The 25412-nt window shown below is 50.5% G+C and overlaps 1 protein-coding gene across 3 annotated transcripts in view; it reads right to left on the bottom strand.

Moving 5' to 3' along the window:
- Positions 1-48: 48 nt before the first annotated feature.
- UBASH3A (ubiquitin associated and SH3 domain containing A) overlaps positions 49-25412 on the bottom strand; it is a gene marked incomplete at its 3' end in the record, with an annotated part of 41612 nt that continues 16248 nt past the window's right edge. Inside the window, exons 7-14 of one of the 3 annotated variants that reach the window (XM_082625385.1) lie at positions 21143-21269; positions 15704-15803; positions 12784-12906; positions 11389-11481; positions 6646-6790; positions 5883-5989; positions 2472-2581; positions 49-664 (exon numbers count right to left, since the gene is read on the bottom strand). In XM_082625385.1, coding sequence (XP_082481511.1) covers positions 527-664; positions 2472-2581; positions 5883-5989; positions 6646-6790; positions 11389-11481; positions 12784-12906; positions 15704-15803; positions 21143-21269 — 943 coding nt within the window. Of the gene's footprint in view, positions 665-2106; positions 2582-5882; positions 5990-6645; positions 6791-11388; positions 11482-12783; positions 12907-15703; positions 15804-21142; positions 21270-25412 lie in introns of those variants that run through there. The other 2 variants (XM_082625384.1, XM_082625386.1) reach the window with 2 other exon arrangements.

The following is a 25412-nucleotide window of genomic DNA, read 5'->3' as shown; positions in this document are numbered from 1 at the left end:
AACACGCGTGTGTTTAAAAAGTTGTGTCTCTAATCAGTACTGTGCTGTTACTTGTTAAGCAGCAACAGGAAACTAATACCTGGTCTGTGGTCACCAAGCCTGTTTCCCAGTTTTGATCTGGTAGGTGGTTTTCTTGCAAAATTTAATTCAGTATTCCACCTCTTTTGGCCTATGTGGACATAGCCAAAGAGTGATTGAAACAGAAAAAGAAAAAAACGATTGGGAACTTGATGAATAAAAACATATAAAGTAAAGTAGAATTTTCTGTGGGGTCAGTGTCATGGTTCCTCATCCCCCGCCAAGCCACATGGCCAACGCACATGGTACAAGGTGGCATCCCCACAGCTAAGCTCACAGGATGACGGTCCACAGAGGGCAAACACTCTGGTATCTGAAAGTGCCTTTTGTGCTTCTACAAGTCACATTAGGGGAGACTATGACCTCTTCAAAATAACAGTATCTTACAGCCACTGTGAAGGGTTTCCCCTCTTCATCATTGTGAATTATGCAAACACAGAGGTGGTTCTTAGTTGCCCGGGATCCAGTCACTCCAGTTAAACGCTGAGTTTGAGCCATGAGTCAGCGTCTTCACGGGAGGGTTCACCAACTCCCATTTTCCTTCCTCTTTGTTTTCTTCGCAGAAGCACATACCCAGAGAAGGGACCTAGAACAGAGTTAAATCACTTATTATTATTTTATACCAGGTCCATGGATTTCAGACTTGTTCCAAAGCCAACAGACTTGGAGGCTGGCATGACGTACCCACGATGCCTTGAACGCAGCACTAACATCCAACACAGCAGCCCTCAGTGGGGACTCCCCACCCCTCCCATGGGCAGTGGGAAATGTCTGCAGACCTTACTCTTTGTCACAGCTGGGGGTGCTACGGCATCTCAGGAGTGGAGGCCAGGTATGCTGCTAAATATCCCACAATGCACAGGACAGTCCCCGTAGCACAGCATCGTCCCATCCAAATGTCTACAATGTTGAGGCTGAGAACCCCTTCTGTCTCCCCTACTGCTTCAAGAGTGCCTTCCATTCTCGAATTCAGCGTCACAAAAAGATACAGGTATTGTGTTTTTAAACCCAAGATTAAAGGACAAAGCAAAACTTTAGACCTCAATTCCCTGTAAAATAAATGGTTTGGAGCAGATCTTTGTTTTTAAGGCTTTGTTTGTTTACATGTTCTGCTTTCCTTTTTTCCCCTCTCTTTTCAATGTCCGGAAATTCCTTGGTTAGAAGAAACGTGCAAAAATTCCAACCTGGGGGGCAGGATCCAAGTGGGGGCTGGCGTTGACTCAGGGACACTCTCTCCTTCTGTGTGTAGAGACTGGGGGCAGGGTTCGGGGATGAGTGTGATGGGGGTGGGCTCCTGAATGTCCGTTTTCAGCTGCCCCTGACTTTAAGGCCCATCTTGGTTGGTAAAGCCCTTGATGAATTTCTGGTATTAACTGGTAAGTCCAGCTAACTTGGGGATGGGGCGGGGTGGACTCCAAATCCTCAGTGTAAGAAAGTGGCGGGAGTTTGGAAGTTCAAAGCTGGCATCTCCAGAGGGGAGGCCAAGGGTCAGGGGAGTGGGTGGGAATTTGGCCACAAAGACTAATGGGATTTTGGAACCGTGTCAACATGCAATTGACATGCAATCTCAGTCAGCGTCTGGCGTGTGCAGCACTGCTGTCTGTGTGGATGACGAGGACCCCCAGGGGGCCCCGGGGTGGGAAGGGATGGAAGAATAGGAGCGGCCACTTCCGAGTACGCGGGGACGGGAGACATGGCGATGTCGGCAGGAGCAGGACCCTGAGTAGATTTAGGGGGCAGGGATGGGGGCGGGGTCTGAGCCCTGAGTTTCCTGCCTCCATTCGCCTTGCCACCTCTGCTTTGCCCGGTGATGCTCCACAGGTTGGTCCAAAGTACCCGTTTTCCTTCTCTACACGTCCGTCACCGGCTTGCTTGTTCAGTATGTGTGTATACGGCCCCGGCCCGGCACCAGGCACCCCAGCAGCTTTGACCAGCTCGTGTGTTCTGAGGCTGGATGACTCCAAAGGCAAGAGGGCGGGGCTCCCTTCTGTCCGTCAGGTCCCCAGTCCCCAGCGCAAGTGAGCCCAGCAACCGCCCTTTCTCGTCTTATCCAAATGTCTCACCCGCCACTGGACCAAGTGCTCAACTACTGGAGTGACAAGGAATTATCATGTGACCTGATAATAAAAGTTCTCTGTCTTGGTTTTTATATTATGTTGGCAGCAAATGGCCACAGTTGCCATAATGATAAAGATGACAAACCTCCCCGTCAGCTCCCTGCCCAAGGCTGCCCTCTGCGTCAGAGCAGGCGGGCACGTTCTCAGGTGACAGGGGCGTCCCTGCTGCCCTGGGTTGTCAGGACTCTTGTCTTCGTCCTGAGAGGGGCGTGTGGTGACGCCGCATCGTTGGGCTGCCTGTTTCTGCGGCAGAAAGACGAACGAGGGGGTGCGTACCTTCCTCACTAGCTGGGTGAAGACTGTGCAGTCCCGGGGCGGCAGCCCAAGGAGTGGGCGCGTGCAGGAGTCCAGCGCCGAGCCATGGCCCACGACCAGGATGACGCCCACTGTGGGAGAAAGAACACCCCAAGGTCAGAGCAGGCACAGAGAACGCCTCTTATTAGACAGGGGCGGGGGGGCAAAGTTGTCAGGCGGAACAAGCTCGTGGTGCCCCGAGGCCTTGAGGGACCCCAGGGAGGAGGGAGGCGTGGTTGGTAAGAGCTGAATAACACTGGCAGTCGGCCTCTCGTTTGTGCAGAAGTTCTTCTGAGCCTGTCGCATCCTGTGCGGGGCTCGGGTGGCTGGCTGCACCTGCCTGCAAGCTTCAGGGATGGGACGGCGCCGTGCACTGAGCGGCCTCGTCCAGGCCTTGTCTGTGAGCTTGAGAAAGATCATCTGCTCAGTCCCAAAGGGGCCATGGATGACTCTCACTTTACAGAAAGACGTCCAGAGTCCAGGGCCGAGTGAGTCTCCTAAAGGTGACAGGCGCAGGCAAGGCTGGGAGTTAGACTTGCGGGTGAGCCAGGGAGGCCCCGAGGCCGGACCCAGCCCACCGCCTGAGGACGAAATCAGAACCCGAGCTTCCCTGGAAAGCTGAGAGTCACAGAGCGATCTATTCATTTGTCCCTAACGTGGCTATAAATTCTCCGGTGTGACACCCAGAGCCAAGCCCCCACCTGCTTCTCCTGTGTTATTTCTGAGTAATTTCACACCATTTCTTTGGCCTCCAAGGTCATGGTGAGGTTGCCGGACATGCAGGTTTGACCCCTGGCCTGTGCTCTCCAGCCGGGCCACCTGGACACGGCGGCCTCCTAGACACTCTGAGCTTCCAAGTCACATGGTGTCAGTGGAGGTGATATTTCAGATCGCACGAGAGGGTGAGGACCTAACAGGTAAAGCCTGTGAAGGGCCACCAGTGCCGCAGGATTGGCAGGTGCGAGGGTTTTTTGTTTGTTTGTTTGTTTGTTTTTTGTTTTTTTTGCGGTACGCAGGCCTCTCACTGTTGCGGCCTCTCCCGTTGCGGAGCACAGGCTCCGGACACGCAGGCTCAGCGGCCATGGCTCATGGGCCCAGCCGCTCCGCAGCATGTGGATCTTCCCGGACCGGGGCACGAACCCGTGTCCCCTGCATCGGCAGGCGGACTCTCAACCACTGCGCCACCAGCGAAGCCCCAGGTGTGAGTTTTTACCCTCCAGCCCCACTGAACTTGCCGCTGCTCTGTCCGCTGACCCACACGCCCCTCGTCTTCCTGGCCTGCTCACGCTCTCCGCCTCCTCCTGGCCCAGCCTTTGCCTTCCAAACCCTACGCATTCCACTGCTCAGGTGCTGCAGCCTGGGTGCCTCAGCCAATTGCCACAGCCATGAGTGGATGGGTCTGCATCCCTGCAGCAGGCAGCGGCCACCTGTGTCACAGGCAGGGGTCAGTAGACCCCAGAGGTAATGAAGCAATGGATCTGCATCTGCTTCCAGAAGCCCTCAGGACCATAGGGAGATGCTTGGAAGGAAGGTCATCCGTGGACCCTGAACTTCAGCCTGGGTCAGGTGGGGACAGGTGGACCAGGGCGGGGCCTGGGTGCAGGAAAGGCCCTCATTTCATTCTGTCCTCTGATGGCCTGTGGCAATAATTGTGAGCAACGTGAGACTGATAATGAATCAAAGGCCACTAAGGTGTGGTTTCCAAAAGCACCTTCCCCAGGATGCCCATACGTCAAAACAGGTCACATAGACCGGTCTCGTGGCCGGGTGTGGGTGTGGTGCTGGACACCGCAAGGTTGAGGTCTCAGAGCACGTGCCCCACGGTGCACTGGGGACTCTGGCAGGAGGGCAGGGGCTCAGCTGTCCCCGAAGTCCTGGTGATCAGAGTCTTTGGTCCCCTGAGCTCCTTTGGATGAGGAATGGAGAGAATGATGGTGGGGCAGGCGGGCCAGGTGGTCCCTTATCGACTCCTTCTGAGCTCTTTTCATGTTATTTAATATTTTCCTAATATTCCAGACGTTTGCGCCTTTTCCTCCAACTATATACCCTATATACCCTTCATACCCTTTGAGGGTAGAACGTGTGTCTTCTTTGCTTAGATTTTTCCCATGATGCTTTATTTGGTACCTGACACATTGCTGATGTTCAATACGCACTTGCTAACTTAAATCTTATAGGATTCGTTTTTCGAGTTTTACTATATGGACATTTTCACATATACCCCACAAGCGGGTCTGGTGAATCCCCGTGCTCCCATCAGGGAGCTCCAACGGTTGTTGACATTTTGCCCATCTTGTATCATCTGTCTGCTACCCCACGCCCTTTTCTGTGAAGTATTTTTATTTTATTTTTACTGAAGTATAGTTTATGTACAATATTATACTGTATAAGTTACAATATTATATAAGGTGTACAATAGAGTGATTCACAATTTTTAAAGGTTATACGCCATTTAGTTGCTATAAAATATTGGCTATGTTCCCTATGTTGTACAATATATCCTTGTAGCTTATTTTATACCTAATAGCTTGTACCTCTTAATCCCCTACCCCTATCTCGCCCCTCCCCGTTTCCTCTCCCCACTGGTACTCCTCGTTTGTTTTCAATATCTGTGAGTCTGCCTCTTTTTTGTTATATTCACTAGTTTGTTGTATTTTTTAGATTCCACATATAAGTGTTTGTCTTTCTCTGTCTGACTAATTTCACTTGGCATAACACCCTTCAAGTCCATCCATGTTGCTGCAAATGTCAAAATTTCATTCTTTTTTTATGGCTGGGTAATATTCCATTGTGTATATGCGCCACATCTTCTTAATCCATTCATCGGTTGATGGACACTTAATGAAGCATTTTAAAGCATATCCCAAACATCATGCCATTTCACAGGATATACCTCGGTTTGCATCTCCAAATGAGGACTTTTCATTCTTACACAACAACCATGCTATTATCACACCTCACAAAATTAGCATTAATATTTCTTAAATACTTCCATATTCAGATTCCAGATTTAAATTCCATGTTCAAATTTCTTTAGTGGTCTCAACCATCAACTTAAACAGATGCTTTGTCCGAATTGTCATTTAAACATGACCCAACATTTGGCTGTTTGGTCCTTAGTTTCTTTTGTTTCCTAGGAAGTGGGCGTGGGGGGGTCTGTGTTGACCCTTCTGTCCTGGATCCCATCAGCTCTTGGTTCCGAAATCAGGGGCCCCAGGGCCTGGGTTGGGGGGCATGTGTCTATGCAGAGGCAGCAATGTAGCACTCCAGTGGCAGGGAAAGGGGCAGGGGAGGTTGGGGCATCCCTAGGTTCAAAAATCAATCATTTCCATCCCGGAGGTGAGAACGCAACCCCCAGGGCGGCTGGTACCCGAGGACGATGGGGGCACTTACCGTCCTGCGGGCGGGTGCTGACGATCTGTTCCATGCTCACCGCACACCTGTGCAAGTAATCCTCGTAGCGCTCGGCAGGCAGGAGGGAGGGAAGCGGGAAGGCGGGCCTGGAGGAGGGGGAGGGGAGCAGAAGGAAGGAGACGGCTCGCCTCTAGCCAGGGCTCGCGGTCCGCAGCGAGCCTCCAGATTTGTGCTCAAACCAGCAAAGAGCTGGCGTTGGGCCTCCAGCGTGCCTTCTCACTGAGCACCAGGCACACAGGCTTGTGATGGCGCAGCCAGCCACGGGCAGAGGGAGATGCAGGTTCTCTGGCTGACGAACTCTAGCCAGAGTGACTGACCCTCTTCTCAGCGGGCCTGACCTGTGGGCTTCACATCCAACCTTGTGGACTCAGTTTAGCCAGAACCGCCCACCTCCGTATCTGACCACTCTGGATATCCGAGCAAACTCGGCTTCCCCTCCAACCCCAGGAGGTGTCTGATCCCCTGGCCTGCCTGCAGCAAGGATCCTTTTAGGTTCCGTTTAGCAAGAATCACCCAGTTCTCTTAAGAATCTCCCATCGCCCCACCCTGCTCCTGGGAGGAAGAATCCCCACTTGGCCTTATATTCAAAGGGGAATCTGATCTTCCTCCCGTTCTGCAACCCCCCACTGCAGTGTTCCCTCTTGAATAAAGCCTTCCTTATTATCTTTAACAAGTGTCGTGAGTAATTTTTCTTTAACAAGAACGAGAAAACCCCAGCAGCAGACAACGTGAGACGGCTCACCTATAATCCATGCTGACGTTGAAATTCGCCTCTTTCAGCTCTTCCAGGGTCATGAGGGTCGGGGTAGTTTTGCCAGCCTCCCATTTGGTCCATTCAAAGATTCCGGGCTCCACTCTTATCTTAATTTTCTTCTCCAGCTTGAGCTCTGGATTCAACAGAATACAAGTGTTTATCATCTTCTGTGTCTATTTTGGCTTTCTGTAAATAAGTCTCTTCCTAGGTCTAAATCAAACCTTTGGAAAAAAATCTGACTTTTTTTTTTTTTTTTTTTGGCTTGCTGAATATTGTCCTGTGATTAGGCACAGACACACTATTTCTCAGACAAAAGCCACCAGGCAATTGGAGGGTATGAGAGGAGTGATGACCCTCTGTTCATCAGGAAGGTCCAGAGTCTCTTGGGATCTGGGAGGTGCCACTGGCAGCAGCCTCCCTGGTGCTCATCCTGGTCACCCGATGCAGCCCCATAGCACGCGGCACCGGGGCTCCTCCTTGGGTCAAGAAGGAGCCTGCACCTATGAGGACTTGGCTGGTCCAATGATTTGAGGAAAAGATGAGGGCAATCGTGGATCTTGTTAGTCACATGGAAGCGCCATCTTGGTAAACACTTGCCCCAGACTGAGCTGAAGTGGAAGGTGGATGGGAGTCACCTTCTGGAACATTCTATCTCTCACAACTTGCCCTTCCCTAGGATTTTTTTTTTAATGAGAAAAAACCTCCACTTTCTATTGTAAATTAAAAAAAACTGGAAATGGAAGTCATAAATTCAGTAAAATCTAACTGGTGAAGTTGTTTTGGACAAAACTTCATATAATCATGTTTGCATCTAAGTACACTTCATCTGTTTTGCCAAAAATAGTACATATATTTGCCACAGAAAAGCACATTCCAGGGCCTCCCTGGTGGCGCAGTGGTTGAGAGTCTGCCTGCCGATGCAGGGGATACGGGTTCGTGCCACGGTCCAGGAGGATCCCATATGCCGCGGAGCGGCTGGGCCCGTGAGCCATGGCTGCTGAGCCTGCGCATCCGGAGCCTGTGCTCCGCAACAGGAGAGACCACAACAGTGAGAGGCCCGCGTACCGCAAAAAAAAAAAAAAAAAAAAAGGAAAGCACATTCCATAAGCTGACATTTTTTTTATACCTTCAGTAAGAGACCTATAAACTAAGGCCACCTCTTTTTGAGTGGGGGAAAAACAAGACCTTAATGTTTTTATTTGAAATGGAGAAAATGACATTAAACGGAAATGCTGGCAAAAAAATCCATTCCCCAAATGTATTTCAGGCCCATGAAATGGGTTCCTTTGCAAAGTACATTTAGAAAAGAGAGTTAAGCCTGGTTGATGGGGCTCCTGGGCTCTCCCGCAGCCTGTGAGGGGCTCGTGTCCCCGGCAATAGGTGACACGAAGAAAGAGTTTGGAGAGGGATGGATTGGGAGTTTGAGATTAGCAGATGCAAACTATTATATATAGGCTGGATAAACAACAAGGTCCTACTGTAGAGCACAGGGAACTACAATCAATATCCTGTGATAAACCATAATGGAAAAGAATATGAAAAAGAACATATATGCAGATAACTGAGTCACTTTGCTGTACAGCAGAAATTAACACAACATTTTAATTCAACTATTCTTCAATAAAAAATAAATTGAAAAAAGAAAGAAAAATAATACTCTACAAAATAAAAAAATATAAAAAAATAAAGAGTCTGGAGAGCGTCCCAAGTGGCGCTGGGCCCTCTTCCTGTTCTGCGGGTCACACTTTGGGAAATGGTCCATCTGGACATTCACTGACATGGTGGTGAGATAAAGCTTAGCATTCTGGAAAACAGGATGGTCATGTTTGAGGACATATGAGGAAGGCCGGGCATCCTGCTTTTCTGGATTAACACAGGATTTATGAATTTATGCTCTTTAAACTGACTTTCTCCTCCTCCTCATCTGCATATAGAGTAAAAGTCAGTGAGAGATCATGTTAAAGACATTGACATGGTCATTGTCAGAAAACATTTTGGGGAGCTGTTATTTGAAATGCAAGAGATCCACATCACAGAAGTCAGAGAAATTGGAACAGATACGTTCATAATGAGGAAACATGAATGATAAGAAAAAGGGGATAAAGTTACGAAAAATGTGTTTGAAGCTCTCAGTTATATTCATTTAAGGCCAAAAGAATATTCCTTATCTTTTTTTTCATATGTTGTGACCATGGCTGGGAGGCTGGGTGGGGAAAGGGAGCCTGAGAGCATCACTAGGAAAGGGCCTGGAGACTTGGAGGACGTCACCGTCAGAGACATCCACGTGCTGGCCTGGCTGGACACAGGCAATCTGCAGGTGTCACCCCCGCTCACCTGTGGGCTGCCAGCCTCAGATGGAAATTCAAGTGTTTTTTTAGGTTAGTGGAAAAGTATCAGCCTCTCGGATGGGTTAAAACAAAATAGGCTCAATTAAATGGCGGGTTTAAAGGCGGGTGGGGGGCACAGGAGAATCAGGGATGTGCCTGTCACCTTTTATCCTGTATTTGTGCGTGTTTCTTACTTTCTTCACATCTGATCGCTATAGTTGTTGAATTAATTACACATATATTGATCCTAAGCTATCCGGGGATAAAATGACTTCATATCTATTTTGCTTTCTTCTGTCCTATTTATTAAGAGTTATCAAACGGAAACAGAGCAAACACGGTGGGGTCCTGGGCCCCTCCCGGGTTTGTTTAGCAGCTGACATTGTGCTTTAACCTGCCCTCGGCTCCATGGGTCCAGAGCCCAGAGCTGCAGGGAAGCAAAGCAATGAACGTGCAAATCTCAACAGCGGGAGAAACCATGGGCGTTTCTCGAGAAACCGTGCGGGGGAGTCCAGGGTCCCCTGTCACGCTCGGATGAGAAATGACAAACAGAGGACGTCTGCAGGGCTGACGATGCACAGAGACGACCTCCGAGTTTTAAATGTGTGGAAAGCGGACGGTGATGAAATGGGTTTCTACCCTCACAACATAGCGAGTGGATCAAGAAGCAGCACGTTAATGAGAAGGTAGGAAAGGACTGGATTGGCCACGGGCCCACACGGGTCCTGTGCAAGGATCAGGTCCATCCCTGGGAGGGATTCCCAGCTGCATGGCAGAATAGGGAAGGTGCTTTGTAAGAGCTTCTCTGATCTACATGGAGGAGATGCTGGGGAGGTGCTCGGGCTGGCAGACCCGCCATCATTTCAACAGCTCCTCCCGTGAAGGTCTGCTCGCTGCCCTCTTTCTGACACCTCTCCAGGCACGATGCCGTTATCTGCAGGATGGCTTGTGCAGCAGTAGCCTCTTTGCTCTTTGTCACCCTCCTCCACTGATGTCCTTCCTCCCTGACCTTGATCTGGTAGGTCATTCCCAGCAGCTGCAACCCCCTCTAAGCTCAGTGCCATCCTCTTCTCTATCTCCAGCCAGCCTTCCTTTCTCTGCAGCCTCCTGTCCCACGTGTCTGATTCCAACCCTCCAGCCACCGCCTGGGATTTCACTCCACGGAGCTGACTCTTTTCTTGGTATCATTGGCCTCCCCCAGCCCCTAACTCCCTACCTTACACAGCTTAAAATCTCCACTCAATCTCCACAGCCCTCCCTCGTGCACCTCGCACCCTTTCTTACTTCATCATACTTACTTCTCAAACGTGTCTGGGGTTATAGCCCCAGTTCCTTCCGCTCCTCCTGGCCCACGCCTGGGGGTGGCCCCAGCCCAGCTGATGGGTCTCTGTGTAAGGCCGTGCCCATGACCTCAAGTGGCCTTTGTGCTGCCCAATGGTCACCTTGCACTTCCCCATCCCTGTCCTGGCCCCCCTCCCCAGTAAGCATGTCACACATCCAGTGCTCCCCTTTCTCATGCTCACCTGGTGACCTGACTTCCTGTGTCTCTGAGAAAGCAGAGGCAAGCCCCCTCCTCCACATGGGCCCACCTGCTGCACCCGTGTCCACACGCTCTGCCCTCAGTCCCATCACTGTGGAGGACCGGCTGTGCGTGCATGGTGACCTAGGTCTTGTGTCCCCTTCCCCACACTGGGAGGGGCAGAACCAAGACCCCCAGGGCAGGCTGCCCATCTCTGGCAGGAACTTGCTTCTTCCCGTAGGTGGACGCTCGTTCAGAAGGGTCTGCCACTGGCTTCCCATCACACAGCAGCTTTTCTTTTTTTTTTTTTTTTTTTTTTTTTGCGGTACGCGGGCCTCTCACTGCTCTGGCCTCTCCCGCTGCGGAGCACAGGCTCCGGACGCGCAGGCTCAGAGGCCATGGCTCATGGGCCCAGCTGCTCCACGGCATGTGGGATCCTCCCGGACCGGGGCTCGAACCCGTGTCCCCTGCATCGGCAGGCAGACTCTCAACCACCGCGCCACCAGGGAAGCCCCACACAGCAGCTCTTGATGATGCTGAACAGTTCCCAGGAGCCGATTCCCTTGCCCAGGGAGTCCTGCATTTTGGACTTGAGAAGGGACCACAGCAGTTCTCAACCCTCTGGGAACACCCTCGCCCCCAGCTTTTTAAAAAACACATGGCAGAAGCAGGCCAAAGGCGAAGTACAGTCCTGACCTTCCAGAAGTGCTAACTGGCTCAGTGCCTCCTAACAGTTCTCGAGGGCCGGTTCACAACTGTCTTGTGACTTTGTGTGGCCATTCATGGTCACCCACCCCAGTCTCACCTCTGTTCACTGTCCTCTCCCCCAGGAGAGGCGTCATGAGGTCAAGGTCACACGAGAAACTAGCTGCAGTTCTCACTGACCTTCCAGGATGTGTTTGGCTGTCTGCACACAGCGGAGGGCTGGGGAGGTGAAGACGGAGGTGATCCTGATGCCACTGTCCAGCAGAGCTTCCCCTGGAAGACAGCAGGTGGAGAAGTGCCCTCTTCATAACTGTAGCTACCCATGGTGGCAACTCCAACAGGTGGCTTACTACCCGTGGCAGGCAGGGTCTTAAGAGGCCCCAAGAATCCCCACCACCACCCCGTATACACACCCTCTATAATCCCCTGGTGCGTGGGTGGAAGCTGTGAATACAGTGAGTTAGCGCCCCTGTGACCAGGTTATGTTATAAGGCAGAAGGGAGATTATTGCAGGTGGGCCAGACCCATTCAGGTGAGCCCATTAAAAGCAGAGATTTCTCCAGCCAGTCACGGAAAAGAAGTCAGATAACATATACACACTACTATGTATAAAATAGACAACCAACAAGGTCCTTCTTCATAGCACAGGGAACTAGACTCAATATTTTGTAATAACCTATAAGGGAAAAGAATCTGATAAAGAACATCTATCTATCTATCCATCTAACTAAAACTGAACCACTTTGCTGTACACCTGAAACTTATATGATATTGTAAATCAACTACACTTTAATAAAAAATTTTTTAAAACCAAAGGTAGAGGGATTTGACATGCAATAAATTCTCTAATGTTGGCTTCCAGGATGGAGGGGGCCATGTTTCAAGGAAGGTGGGTGGGCTCTAGGAATCCAGCAGGCCCTGTGCTGGCACCAGGCAAGGAAGTGAGGACTTCAGTCCTACAACCACAAGGAACTGAATTCTCCCACCAGCCCAATGAATGTGGAACTGCCTCCAGAAGGCTGCAGGTGGGAAGTCAGCCCAGCCAGCAGCTTGATATCAGAGTTCAGACCCTGAACAGAGAACTCAGCCATGCTGTGTTTGTGTTTCTGACCCACAGAACTGTGAGCATCAAGTGGGTGCTGTTTCAAGTTCATGGTCATCTGCAGTAATGGAAATTCAAGCCCCCTGGGGCTCATGGAAAGACAAGCCTGTAAATCACATTTCTTCTTGCAAAATTAGAGGACCTGGTCTTTGGGAAAGAAGGAGATCTCTTCAGTACAAAATCTGCACGGTACCAACACCAGTGAGGTTTCTGTGGATGTTGTGATGGGCTGATTTCTGTTCCCTAAATTCATATGTTGGAGTCCTAACCCCATGCCTCACAGTGTGACCTTCTTTGAATGTAGGGTCTTTATAGAGGTGACCAAGTTAAGACAAGCAAATTATGAGGCCTGGTGCCCTTATATAAAGGGGAGATCTGACCTCAAAGGGCACATAGCAAGGGCTCAATACACGTGAGTGATAATCACCTACAAACATTGTTACTATTCCTACTAGAATGATCCTCAAACATACCTGCCATTCTGGACTGGAAAATTCCACAGGACGATAAAGGTGGATCGTTTTCAAAGTCTTTGATACCGCGGCTCCGTCTGGGCAGACTGCGAGGGAAGTTCAGGTCTGGCCGGTAGTATTTCCCTAAAGCATAAATAAGTATCAGATGCTCAGTTCCACTGAGTTAGTGCATATTTGTCCCACTAAACTCTTAAGATCAAGACCCACATTTGAAGCATGGTAATTATTTACACTGTGGTCAACTGTGTTTTTTCTTGAGCATGCTCCATGATGTGGATTCAATTCCAGGAGGAAGTCCTACTCTCACCACCCATTCCCTCAAACACAGAAAACGTATGTTTCAGCCATAGGAACCATGAGATCTTCTTTGTCCTCTCAACCCCCCGCCCCGAAGTCATTCATACAATTTTCCTGATTCAGAACCGAGACTGATTTAGCTTAACTCGATAAGGATCTCAAATTGGTATTAATTAATGAGATGAAACTCAACCCGTCCCCATAGCTTGAAGATGTCCCGTTGCCTACGGGACAGAATACAGATGGCGGGAGAGCGTCCTGCATTGTGTATTATTAGTCAGCTGCTTGAAGCAGGACTGGACATCAGGGGGCTCCACTGGGAATCCCCCCTCCCCCACCCATTCAGAGGCTCAGAGCACCTTGGTTCACTTTGAGTTTGACCTTGGGTTCAAAGATTGGACGATCTGGTGCAAATCCTGGCACCACCAGTTACTAGCTGTGTGTGTAGAGGCAACTGACTAATCTCCCTTATCGATAAAAATCGGGAAACAAGAGAGTTGCCTGAACGAATCAGCAAGATAATGCTTGGAGCCAGGAGCCTGACTCAGAGGTAGTGGCCAATAGGGTCAGGTCTGATCTCATCCTCAGATTATCCAATTATCCCTGCGGATAAATGGATAATCATACCACACCACACCAAGCCCTCTCATCCTCCCAAGCGGCCCCCAAACCTCCTGGCTACAACAGATTCTAGCAGCCAACCTGCCTCTCCTGAGACCTGCCATACGTCACATGGCTGGCCTGTCATTTGCTCCTGAACACGCCACCCCAGCCTCCCAGCAGTTTACCAAGGGGAGGCAGGCGGCAGCTATTTGCATGCCTTGTGTTTTTAGGTTCCATGTAAGATTTTTCTGGAAGCTGCCTCCCTGGAATTTCCACCGGCAGAGACTTTGTTTGAACCGTAAGCTTTACAGACCTTTATTAAATGCCAGTGTTAGGTGTGCCCGCAGGGAAAGCTGGTATTTGTTTTTCATTCAAAGTGAAGGTCCGTCACTTGTGTCATATTCTCAAGGGCATCTGTCATCCCCAAATGTGAAACTACTCCACTGAGGTCTTTTGCCCTCACTGATGCTTTATCTGTGATCACTTTGGGAGGAAGAGGGCGGAGCTCAGAAGAAGCCGAGGACCTGGGGGGTGGTTGGGTTCTGACGGGAGTACAGTCTGAGCGAATAGGGGTGCCCTGGGCCAGTTCCGCTAGGAAGTGAGGGGCCATAGAGGGTGTGGGTCCTTCGTCCAGAAGTGAGCAGAAACCAGGAGGGACGCTGGAATGCAAGGGGAGGCCAGCAGTGTCCCCAGATACCCGTCATTGTAGTTAATCAAACACTGCAACTTGCAGAATTCAGACCAAGTAGACTGTCACAATGCGCTTTACCAGGGCTTCCTTACCTGGTAAAAAGATCCATCGGCAGTTTCCTCTAAGCTGGGAATTTCCAGTGCCTTTAAAATATTTTCCCTTATAAGTGACTTGATCTTTTGTGTAGATGACCAAATCTTTTCCCTCTTTTTATGAAGTCCAGTCACTCTTTTTGATGGTGGTTGCTTGGTCTAGTTCTCACACCACCACCACCATCATATACATATTGACATGTGTGCCATTTCAGTCTGTAGTTTCAGTAATTGTTTTATTGCAAGAAGTGTCTTATAATTCTTTGTTTGAATGTCAATGCATCTTCAGAGCCACCTATTTCTTCCTTGAGCCTGTGTGCCTCTACTCGGTCTTGTTTTGTAGAGACACGTGTTGCATTAGTTCTATGGGTTCTTGGAGATAGGTGTAGTCATGATGTCATTTGCTCAGGAATTTTCTTGTGCATTCAGGTCATCTGCCAATGCTTCCCCTGTTCACTTCCCCCTTTCTTGGCCTGTTGGGCTCCTGGAGGGATCCCCAAGGGTTCAACAAGTCCAGCCACTGTGAATGGATTTTATCACTAGGTTCATTCAATACTTTCATTTATATAATTATCCATGGCTCAGAAATAGTGGCACTCTGGATTTTCCATTAGGGGGTGTGTGTGATACAATTGTGGATCAGTACAGAGACTGTGGGTATTTTGTATTTACAAGCCCTGTTCTCAGTTCTTGGCATCCAGAGAGGTGAAGTTGGGGTAAGCACCCAATACGTTAAAAAATATGCCCTTCAGTTGAGTATAGCATGGCCAAACATTGTAGGGAAGCGACCACCGCAGGGAAGATGATCTCAGAAAGATGCAGCTGTGAGATTGCAATTTGGGGTATGTGCCAGCAGCTGAGGGTCAGTGACTGCAGTCAGAGTGACTTGCTCTCAAGGCAGTGCCGTACCCACTAACCAAATGCCATGTGTTTGCTGCCAGGACACACAGGGCTGTCCACGTGTCACTCCAGCAGACTTGCTTACTATTGAAAACCATTCCTCCATCTTCCCCAAAGCGTTTGAGGTAAGATACTTACAGATGCATACACGCTCACATGCACACATGTAATGCCTGTGGAGAGAGATGGAGCGTGTGTCCATCCCACATGAACAGTCTATGCATGGTCATTCTGAAGAATGGTGCCCCAGGGGCTCTGGCTAAGAAAACTGAGACGTGATCTCATCTGTTAGCTCCGTCTAATTCCTGCGTCTGGATTCTGCAAGGACTGCACCTACCGTCGGGAGTGGAACACTGCTGCACCCAGGACTTCCCGAAGATCTGGTCCACTCTCTCCCCATGGCGCACCACCAGGATGCTTTTCTTCACTATGCTGGCCTGGAATGGTGGAAAGAAAGGCACGTGAGAGTTAACATCCACTTTATGAGACTTGTTCCAGCAGCTTCTCCCTCTCATCCAGTGGTGGCCTGGACACCACGTCTCTTCCTTCCTTGCTCAGTAGCTACAGCCCGTTTTACCAGGACCATTATGATGAGAAGGGGCTAAGAATTTCAGGTGATCTCTAATTTCTTGCAACTTTTCATTTTCTGGGCACTATAGCACACATAGGAAATGAAAAGCAAGTGGAATGAATGACCCACATCATGGCACATCAACTGTCTACCGTCTCTCTTTTCCAAGTTCTTATCCCTTGTCTTGGTCCCTTCAGGCTGCTGTAATAAAATACCCTGGGTGGCTTATAAACAACAGAAACTTGTGTCTCAGGGTTCCGGGGGCTGGAAGTCTCAGGGTGCCAGAGATCAGGCACCAGCACAGTTAGGTGAGGGCCCTCTTTTGGGCTAACATCTCACTGCGTCCTCACACGGTGGAGAGTAAGGGAGCTCTCTAGGGTCTTTTCCATAAGGTCACTAACCCCTTTCATGAGAGCTCCACCCACATGACCTAAGCCCCACCTCCAAACACCATCACATTGATCAACAAGATTTCAACCTAGGAATTTGGTGGGGGACACAAATATTCACCCTTCCATAGTGACTTCTTAGGAAATGATCTGAATCTATCTAAATATAATAATATATACATTTATTACATTATAATATGATATGTAATTGTAATTCAATTATATAAGATACTTATAATCTTTATAATATACTATATTATATCTATCATAATGTATTTTTATAATATACTATCTATTATGATATTATAGATTACATAATATATATTATATATAATAGATATATATAATAGATATATGTATATACTATGTAGATATGTACAAATCTTCCTCAACATAGGATGGGGTTACATCCCAATAAACCCATCATAAATTGAAAATATCTTAAGTAAAAAATGCATTTAATATCATTTGATATCTGCCCAACATCAGAGAGAGGATTGGACCACATGTCACTAGTCTGGGAAAATTCAAAATTCAAGTATTCAAAATTCTACTGAATGCATATTGCTTTTGCACCATCGTAAAGTTAAACAACTGTAAGTCGAACCATTGTACACTGGGGACCATCTGTGTGTGTGTATATCTATATCTATATCTATAAAATGTATCTATCTATTATCTACTATTTATCAATCATCTATCTATCCACCATCTATCTACCTATCTATCTATCAATCATCTATCTATCTATCTATTTATCTACCTATCTATCTATCTAATCTATCTATCATTTAACTATCCATCCATCCATCCTAGTCTCCTCTGTTGCTGGCACTCCTTTTCTTCCGAGGGGGCCTCTGGGACCACCCCAGTGTTGGTGTGTTATATGTGGTTCTCTGCTTAAATGTGGTTCACCCTGTTCTCCAGGGCGCCAGGGCATGTGTTCAGCTCCGGGCACCCAGGGGAGAAGCCCTGCCTCTACCCTTCTTTCTCCTTTCTTGCTGGTCCCTCTTTCCCATAGCTGGCGTTCTTCTGTTTGGCTGAGTGTTAGGGGAAAACAGCACTTTATTTTACTTTTTTATTTTGGGGAGAGAAAGGCATCGACCGGAGGTTAGCCGGGTCCAGCCGTGGAAACAGCAGAGCTCTCTGGAGCTCTCCCCCTTTGCTTTGGGCAGGGGCTCAGACGGCCTTTGGGCCTCAAAACCGCAGGGCTCACGTCCACCTTTGCTCTTGGGGAGGTCAGTGCTTCGGTGAATTAACCCAAGGGCTGCATTCCAGGCCGTGGCATGGGGGGTCTTTGAGGAGGGGGCCTCTATGTGCGGGGTGGCTGGGGGGTTCCTCAGGGGAGCTGGGGCTGGCCCTTCTCCTCGCTGTGCTATGTCGGAGGGAGAGGTTGACCTCTAGAGGAAGCCTGAGCACATTTTCTGCAAAAAAGACGGAGAGGATGAGGGAGAGCCAAGATGGCCAGAGCAGTGAGTGACCTGCAGAGGTTGAGGGCGGAGCCGACGTGGAGCCACCAGGACAGCTGTGCGGGGCACAGGCCTCCCCCGGGAGCCCCAGAGATGACACAGAACCTCTCGAGGGAAGCCCTGAGGCTGGGCCGGGACCCTGAAGGCGCTCGCCTCCCAGCCCCGGGGGCAGGGGCGGTGTTGCCCAGCGCCAGGCCCAGACCGTTCGCGGGACTCGACCCTGGAGCAGGATGGGAAATTCCGCATCAGCGCAGGCCCGCTGCCTCTGGGGACTCGTGCCGTCAGTGTCCGGCGGCACGCGTGCCAGATGCTGGGACACAAGGTGTCGTCCACAGGTGCCCCACTTAGGAGGCCTCAGATCTCACTGGGGCCTCTGGACCAACGTGGAAAGATGAGTCACAGATGGCAGAGGACGAGGGGCAGAGCTGACAGTGCCTGCCACAGGAGGTGGGCTGGGGGGACTCCAGGGAAGACATGGGACTTGGTCATGCCTGGAGCCAAGGTCACCAGGGATGGACGGGCAAAGATCACTGGGGATGGTCAGGCCAAGGTCATCAGGGACGGTCAGAAGGGGGAGGGCATCCGGACAGGAGATAGCTGCAGCCAGAGGTCTGCTTTGCCCTGACCGCTCCTTTTCCTCAGGTGGACCCTTTCTCTCCCTCCCCATCTCTGGCCTCTGCAGGTGGGCTTCGGGGTGAAAATGAGAGAGCTGATATTTTTGTATCTGCTATTTTTTTTCTTTTGGCTGCTCTGAGCAGCTTGCGGGATCTTAGTTCCCCGACCAGGGATCGAACTCTTGCCCCCTGCATTGGAAGTGTGGAGTCTTAACCACTGGACCGCCAGGGAAGTCCCTGTATCTTTGCTATTGAGTGAGGTGAGGAAGAGGTGACGAGATGTGGCCCTCCTTGGTGTGAACTCCGATCACCAGACCCAGAATCACGCTCTGGTTTCCCCCAAATCCTGGAGAGGAAAATGTAGGTATTTTTCACAGGTAGACACCCTGAGAGACACAGCGTTCATTTGAAACGTAGCCAGTGCTACTGACCACGCCCTTGGGATTGATTCTGCCGACAGGGGTGGGGCCTTGAGGGTCTGCACCTCTGGCTGCTCCCCCAGCACTTCTTCAAGTTCATCAAGAAGGAGGAGGGGCCCCAGCAGAGTCCCCGCATGTTGGAAAGTGGTTGGGAATTGCTGAGGAGGGCAGACACCAGAAAGTAGGGTCTCGGGCAAACTGCACCTGCCTCACAAGCACTCTTGGGTCCGGCACCATGGGCAGCCCCAGCCAGACCCTCCCAACCCCTCACGGGGCCCACCCACCCCGGGGGGATGCGGAATCTCCAGCTGCTTGACGCACAGTGCTCTTCCCAGTGGACCTGACTACGTTCTGACGGGGGCATGAAATGTGGTGTTTGTGAGCCAATGGGACGGTCAAAGTCTCCATATGTAGTTTCTCAGGGCCTTGGGGCCGAGTCTTCAACATGGGCACATGGTCAAGGTGAAGCGAATACTGTGGTGGAGGGCGCCGATGTTTGGTTCAGGATGCAAACACCGACCTCCGGCAGCTCCAAGGGGAAGGTCATCTTGCTGTCTTACACTTTTTAAAAAATTATTTATTTGGTTACACTGGGTCTTAGTTGCAGCAGGTGGGCTTCTTAGTTGCGGCACGTGGGCTCCTTAGTTGTGGCACGCAAATGGGATCTAGTTCCCTGACCGAGGATCGAACCTGAGCCCCCTGCATTTGGAGCACGGAGTCCCAGCCACTGTGCCGCCAGGGAAGTCCTGTTGCTGTCTTACATTTTGAAGTATGGCTGTGGGATTGCCTGCACTGACACCAGGACCCCTTTTCTATTCCATTTCCCCTGCCGAGGACGGATCTTCCGAGTAGGTCACAGGACACACACGTGCTGCCAACCTGGACCTGCTCACTGATGGTCTCAAAGCACCATCACTACCTTGGGCTGAGGTTTTGGATTGGGGGCATTTTCTTCCCTGGAAGAGCATGGAGGAGTTGAACTTTGAAATGCAGAGCTTTGCATCAGGAATATTATGAGAAAGTGAAAGGTCCGTGGGGAATGGAATGGACTAAGCCCTGGGTCCACACAACAGCAGGGCTGCATCAGATCTTTTGACAGAAGGCGCTGGATGCCTTTCCTGGGACTGCTGTAACAAAGCGCCAACTGCGGGGCCTGAAAACAAAGGAAGCTCATTCTCTTCCAGTTCTGAAGGCCGGAAGTCCAGCATCAAGGTGTCACAGGTCCAGCCCCCTCAGAGGCTCTAGGGGAGGCTCCCGGTGGCCCCGGCATCCTTGACGTGTGGCCGTGTGGCTCCAGTCTCTGCCCCGAGGTCACGTGGCTTCTCCCTGAGTGCCTTGTCTCCTTGTCTATGAGCCTCACATCCCCTGTTTCCTGTGATTAGGTTTAGGGCCTGCAGGATAATGCAGGATAATCTCCCCATCAAGATCCTTATCTCAGTCGCACATGCAAAGACCATTTTCCTCCTAATAGGTGGTAGGAATTGGGACCTTACCTCTTTGGAGCTGTTTTTCAGCCCACTAGGCCACCATAGCAAAACTATGGCCAGTTTTCCTTTCTCACTACCTGGATGGAGTGACCTCAGGCCGGGGGAGGGTTGTGTTATCGGGGCGGGTGTCAGGTTCTCGCCCATTTAAAGCACCAGCGTTCAGACAGAGGCCGAGCTCGGGGCTGAGCGTTGCAAGCCGGCTCCTCCCCTCCTTCAGTCTGGAAAGGGGGGCTCAGCCTCAGGGAGCCCGTGGCCCCAGTCCAGGCCGGCTCCCCTCATTCCCAGAGAGTCCGGGGCGAGGGGCCCCATTTTCATCGGTCTGGGGCTGGCAGGCCTCTGGCCCCGAGTCTGCAGCTCCTCCACTCAGGCTGTTCACCCCCTAAAGGCCCTGCTAAAGAGGTCACCCATTGTCCTCCCAGGGTCCCAGTGTCCCCTGCCCTGCGCTCAGCTCTTGTCTGAGCTGGAGGCAAGCTCTGGGGGCCGGTGGGCTCTTGGGAAAGGAGCCAGCTGGCCGATGGCCGAGTTAGGGTGAGAGTGTGGCCCCCCAGGAGGGCTGGGTCCCTGCCCCTTTCCTGCCCTGTGACCTAGTGCCATGATGACACTGGTCAGGCTCACAGTGTGTGCGTGTGTGCGGGGGTCACCCTCTGCCCGGGGTGGACGGAGTAGGGGGACCTGGTAGCAGAGAGATGGGCCCCTTGCTGGCCCACCTGGGTCTGAGCTCAGGGCAGCAGTGTCTGAATGAAAGCTGCCCCTGAGAAGCTGAGTCTACCCGGAGTTGACACAGAGTGGGGCTGTGAGTGGCTCATTTGACATCAGGGCCCTGTCACCTGTAGGGACTGCAGGTTGCTGATGCTCCGGGACATGGCTGGAGGCTGAGGCTCCCCGTTCCGCCTGCTGCTGGCTTCACCGTCCTTCCCGGAGCTCAGGTCTGAGGCGACACTGAAGGTGTACGTCCTGTGGGAGAGGAAAGAGATCAGTGTCACGATGACCCTGGGAAGCATCCTGTCATCACATGGTGGACAGTATGCATGCGACACGACGGGTGGGTTGGGTCATCGTGAGGATGAAACGAAAGAATGGTTCAAAACGGCTCAGTGGCCAGCACATGGCAGCTCCTGAGCCAGTGGTGGTGGTTCATGTTCTCCGTCACCACCTGTTACAGACTGAACTGGGCGCCCTCAAATGTATAGTCCTGACCCCCAGGACCTCCGAATGGGGCCCTATTTGGAGGTAAGACCTTTAAAGAGCTGATGAAGGTAAAATGAGGTCACTAGGGTGGGTGCTAATTCAATCTGACTGGGTCCTTTTGAAAAGAGGAGATCAGGACACAGGGATGACAATGTGGGGACACTGGGAGGAGGCGGCCATCTACACACCCAGGAGAGAGGCCTCAGGAGGGACCAACTTGAGCTTGCACTTCCAGCCTGCAGGGCTGCAAGAGAAGGGACACCTGCTGTTTAAGTCACCATGTCTGTGGTATCTTGTTATGAGGCCCGAGCAAACCAGTGCATCATCCTCTAAGAATCGCCTTCTAAAATAACCAAAGGTGTGAAGATGCTCGTGGTTGGGAACAGGGATAAGGGAGCAGAATAGACACATTAAACGCCATGGCAACACACAGGAAAGGCACAGATGCATTAGTAGGCGGGTGGGTGACCACGGTGCCCGAGCAGTTGCAGGCGGAGAAGACACTGCTGCTCGTCTAGGGGATCAAGAAAGGTGCCCCGGGTGGGCAGCCGTTTGGGAGCTCTGAGGACCACTGAGGGCAAAGGTCATGGCACCCCAGAGCTGTGAGAACTCCAGAAGGTGAGTGGGTGCTGGTGCCGAGGTGAGGAACAGGGGAGGGGCCCGAGGAGGAGTGAGAATGAAGAGCTAAGAGCCGACGGTCATGGAAATCCTCCAAGAGAAAGAAATGGCCAGGTTCCCAGGGGAAATTCCTTTCAGAAAGCGAAAGGCCATCTTTGTAAACTCTAGTTAAAAACAATTTACAAGCACCTCTGGTTCCCTTTCCCATGGGATCTGAACACCTGTCCTGGTGGTCGTAGAAGGAGGACTAGTTATACCGAAGCTGTCCTCACGAGGCCTGTGGTCTGCTTTATAGCATGTGGACTAGTTTCAAACAAGGCTGAGTGAAAAAGATACATACAATCAGAGGAGAGAAATGGACAGTAGCTAGAGAGGGAAATGGGAAAAAAAGAGAGCTTGTGCTTGGTTTTGTTTTTAAGATAACAGCATGTTTGTTTGCTGGTGGGAGCCATTGGGGAGGGCCTTGGGATGACAGATGATGCTGGCGTGATGCCCTTGGAGGGCATGGGATGCCCAGGAGGGATGGGATGCAACGCGCCATGAACAGGTGGCCTTGGCTAGGAGTTTGGACCTAGCATCACAGTGTGCTGTGGGGAGAAGGGCACGTGGGCCCAGAGGCTGCAGGTGACCAGAGCTGGTGGGCACTCTTCCGACGTTCACCTGTCCCGGTGGATAGGAGTGAGGAATGCAGTAGGTGGCCTCTGGGTTAAATGAAAAAATCAGACACAAATCAACTGGTGGGCAGAGTGTCCAGGGATGCCTGGGCCTTCGGTTTCCGGGGGAAGAGAAGGAGGCAGACAGTCAGCTCACGTGAGTGACTGGTAAGGGAACATCATCTCTATTACTGTTTTCTGAAAAGCATGTTCTCATCTTGCTCTTTAAATTGTAGTATTCTTTATGATTTTTAACATACAGAAGGCTTACATTTTAAGCATTTAATAATCAGTATTAAAGACACATCTGTTAAGTGTCACCCTAAAATCCATTCCACTGCTTCTCTGCTTTCAAAGCTCACCCCAGTCCAGAAATCAGAAATACAGTCATTTAAACTGCCTTCTATTTTAAAATGATTTTCTTTTTCCGTTTAATTCTTGACTCAGAATTAAATTGATATCAGTGTGTTCTGTGAGGTCATACAGAATACCTTTTATTTTACACCCATTTATTTTCCTATTTCTGATGCATCCATCGGATAGGAACCTCCTAATATACCAGGTCTCCTGCTCTGTTAGCTAGTCTGTTCCACGGATCTATTTTTTCTCTTTCCCTCAAGCCAGTACCATATTATAAATTTATAACATGTTTTTAATATATGGTAGGGTAAATACCTCCTCTCATCACTTTTAGTTTTCAAAGTGTTCTCAGCTCTTCTCTCCTATTTATTCTCCCAGATAAACTTTTCAATCACTCAGTGAAGTTCCAACAAACGATTCCATTGGGATTTTTCCTGGAATTCCATTAAACCTGGAAATGGCTCTGGGAGGATTCATTTTGCTCCATCACGAACCTGGTGTGTTTCTACTTATTCGGCCCATTTGTAAATGTTTGCCTTTCTCTCCCACAGTGGCCCCAAGTCCCCCAGTTCTCGTAAAGCTGATGGCTCCCAGGCCTCCATCCTGAGACCCTTACCGGGTCCTGAGCTGGGAGTGGCGTCCTTTCTCCTGCATCTCAGGGGCCCACAGGCTTAGGCCACCTGCTTTTCACCATCACAACCGTACGCCCGGGACCCTCAGTGCCCACAAGGTGTTTCGATGTAGTTAACTCACTTCTGAAACTGTCTGCAAGTCGTACCTTCTCTTCCCATCTTGTTGCCTGTCCTGTCTTGAGCGGTAAATCCTACTGGCGGTGAGACAGGCTGGGACCTGGGACCTTTTGCTGGGACCTGGGACCCTCTGCTGCAGGGCTTGCACCTGGACACACCTCTCCTCCAGCCACAGAATACAAAGAAATTGTACAGGACTAAACATAACTGTGTGAGTGCCCAGTTGGGTCAAATTCTGGACCCAAAAGATACAAAGAGACCGAAAAACCCAACCGCCACTTTTGAAGAGCCTGGAGCAGAAACAGGGTGTCGGGAGCAAAAGCAGGGCACTGCGCATGCCCCCTGCCCACACCACCACCTAAGGGGTGGGCAGACCACCTAAGTCACCCCTCGGCCTGACCCCTGGACACACCCTACCCTCACCCCATATAAGGAACTAGCTCGCCCCCCTTCAGGGAGCAGGCAAGCAAGGGAACCTGTTGTGGGTTCTCACTCCCCTATGGCAGCAGGGGTCCCAACAAAGCCGGACCTGAATTTCTTGTCTGGCCTCTGATCAATTTCCATTGATTAAGGAAGCTAAGAACCCTGGTCAGCGACAGCGGGATCCAGGTCAAATAGGTTTACACAGCTCGTATTCTCACAGCGTCAGATGTCAGCACGTTGGACATCTTTCACTGGTCATACACAGACAAGAACATGAGCCCCATATTCAGACCATTGACATCTCCCTCGTCAACTGAGCAAGCTCTCAGGATTTGCAGTCTCATGTTGACACAGGAAATGCTGGTGGGTTTCCCCTTCCTGAGGGCGAGGTGTGGCCCTCACGCACCCTGCTCCCGGCCCCCGGGGCAGATCGTGAAGCCTTGTTATCTATAAATAACATCTGTGAAGTTTACAGTTGGAGAGAAAAATTGATTTTTTTTTTTTTTTTGCTACTCTTTCAAATGAAATACAGCCTTGATTACGATGGGGATGTTGGTGATGAGAAGAGAAAGGAAAGAACATAGCATTTTAATATTTCTGTTTTTCTCTGAAACGTCAGAGACCCACTTACTGCTTAACTTACACCATAGAAATAGATGTATTTAAATTCTCCCTGGCTTTTAAAGGGGCTTTTTTTCAAATCACACATAGGTTTTTTTGTTTTTGTTTTTAGAAGATGTTGGGGGTAGGAGTTTATTAACTTATTTATTTATTTTTGCTGTGTTGGGTCTTCGTTTCTGTGCCAGGGCTTTCTCTAGTTGTGGCCAGCGGGGGCCACTCTTCATCGCGGTGCGCGGGCCTCTCACTATCGCGGCCTCTCTTGTTGTGGAGCACAGGCTCCAGACGTGCAGGCTCAGTAGTTGTGGCTCACGGGCCCAGTTGCTCCGCGGCATGTGGGATCCTCCCAGACCAGGGCTCAAACCCGTGTCCCCTGAGTTAGCAGGCAGATTCTCAACCACTGCGCCACCAGGGAAGCCCCCTAAACGGGCTTTTAAAGCTACCGTCTGTCGGGTTGTGTGGACTGTGTCTGCTAGGGATGCCGTAGC

Source organism: Mesoplodon mirus, assembly GCF_964341445.2.
Source record: "Mesoplodon mirus genome assembly, chromosome: 6".
Taxonomy (NCBI): Eukaryota; Metazoa; Chordata; class Mammalia; order Artiodactyla; family Ziphiidae; genus Mesoplodon; species Mesoplodon mirus.
The sequence above is the reverse complement of the archived record's forward strand: the minus strand, read 5'-3'. Positions and strand labels throughout refer to the sequence as shown.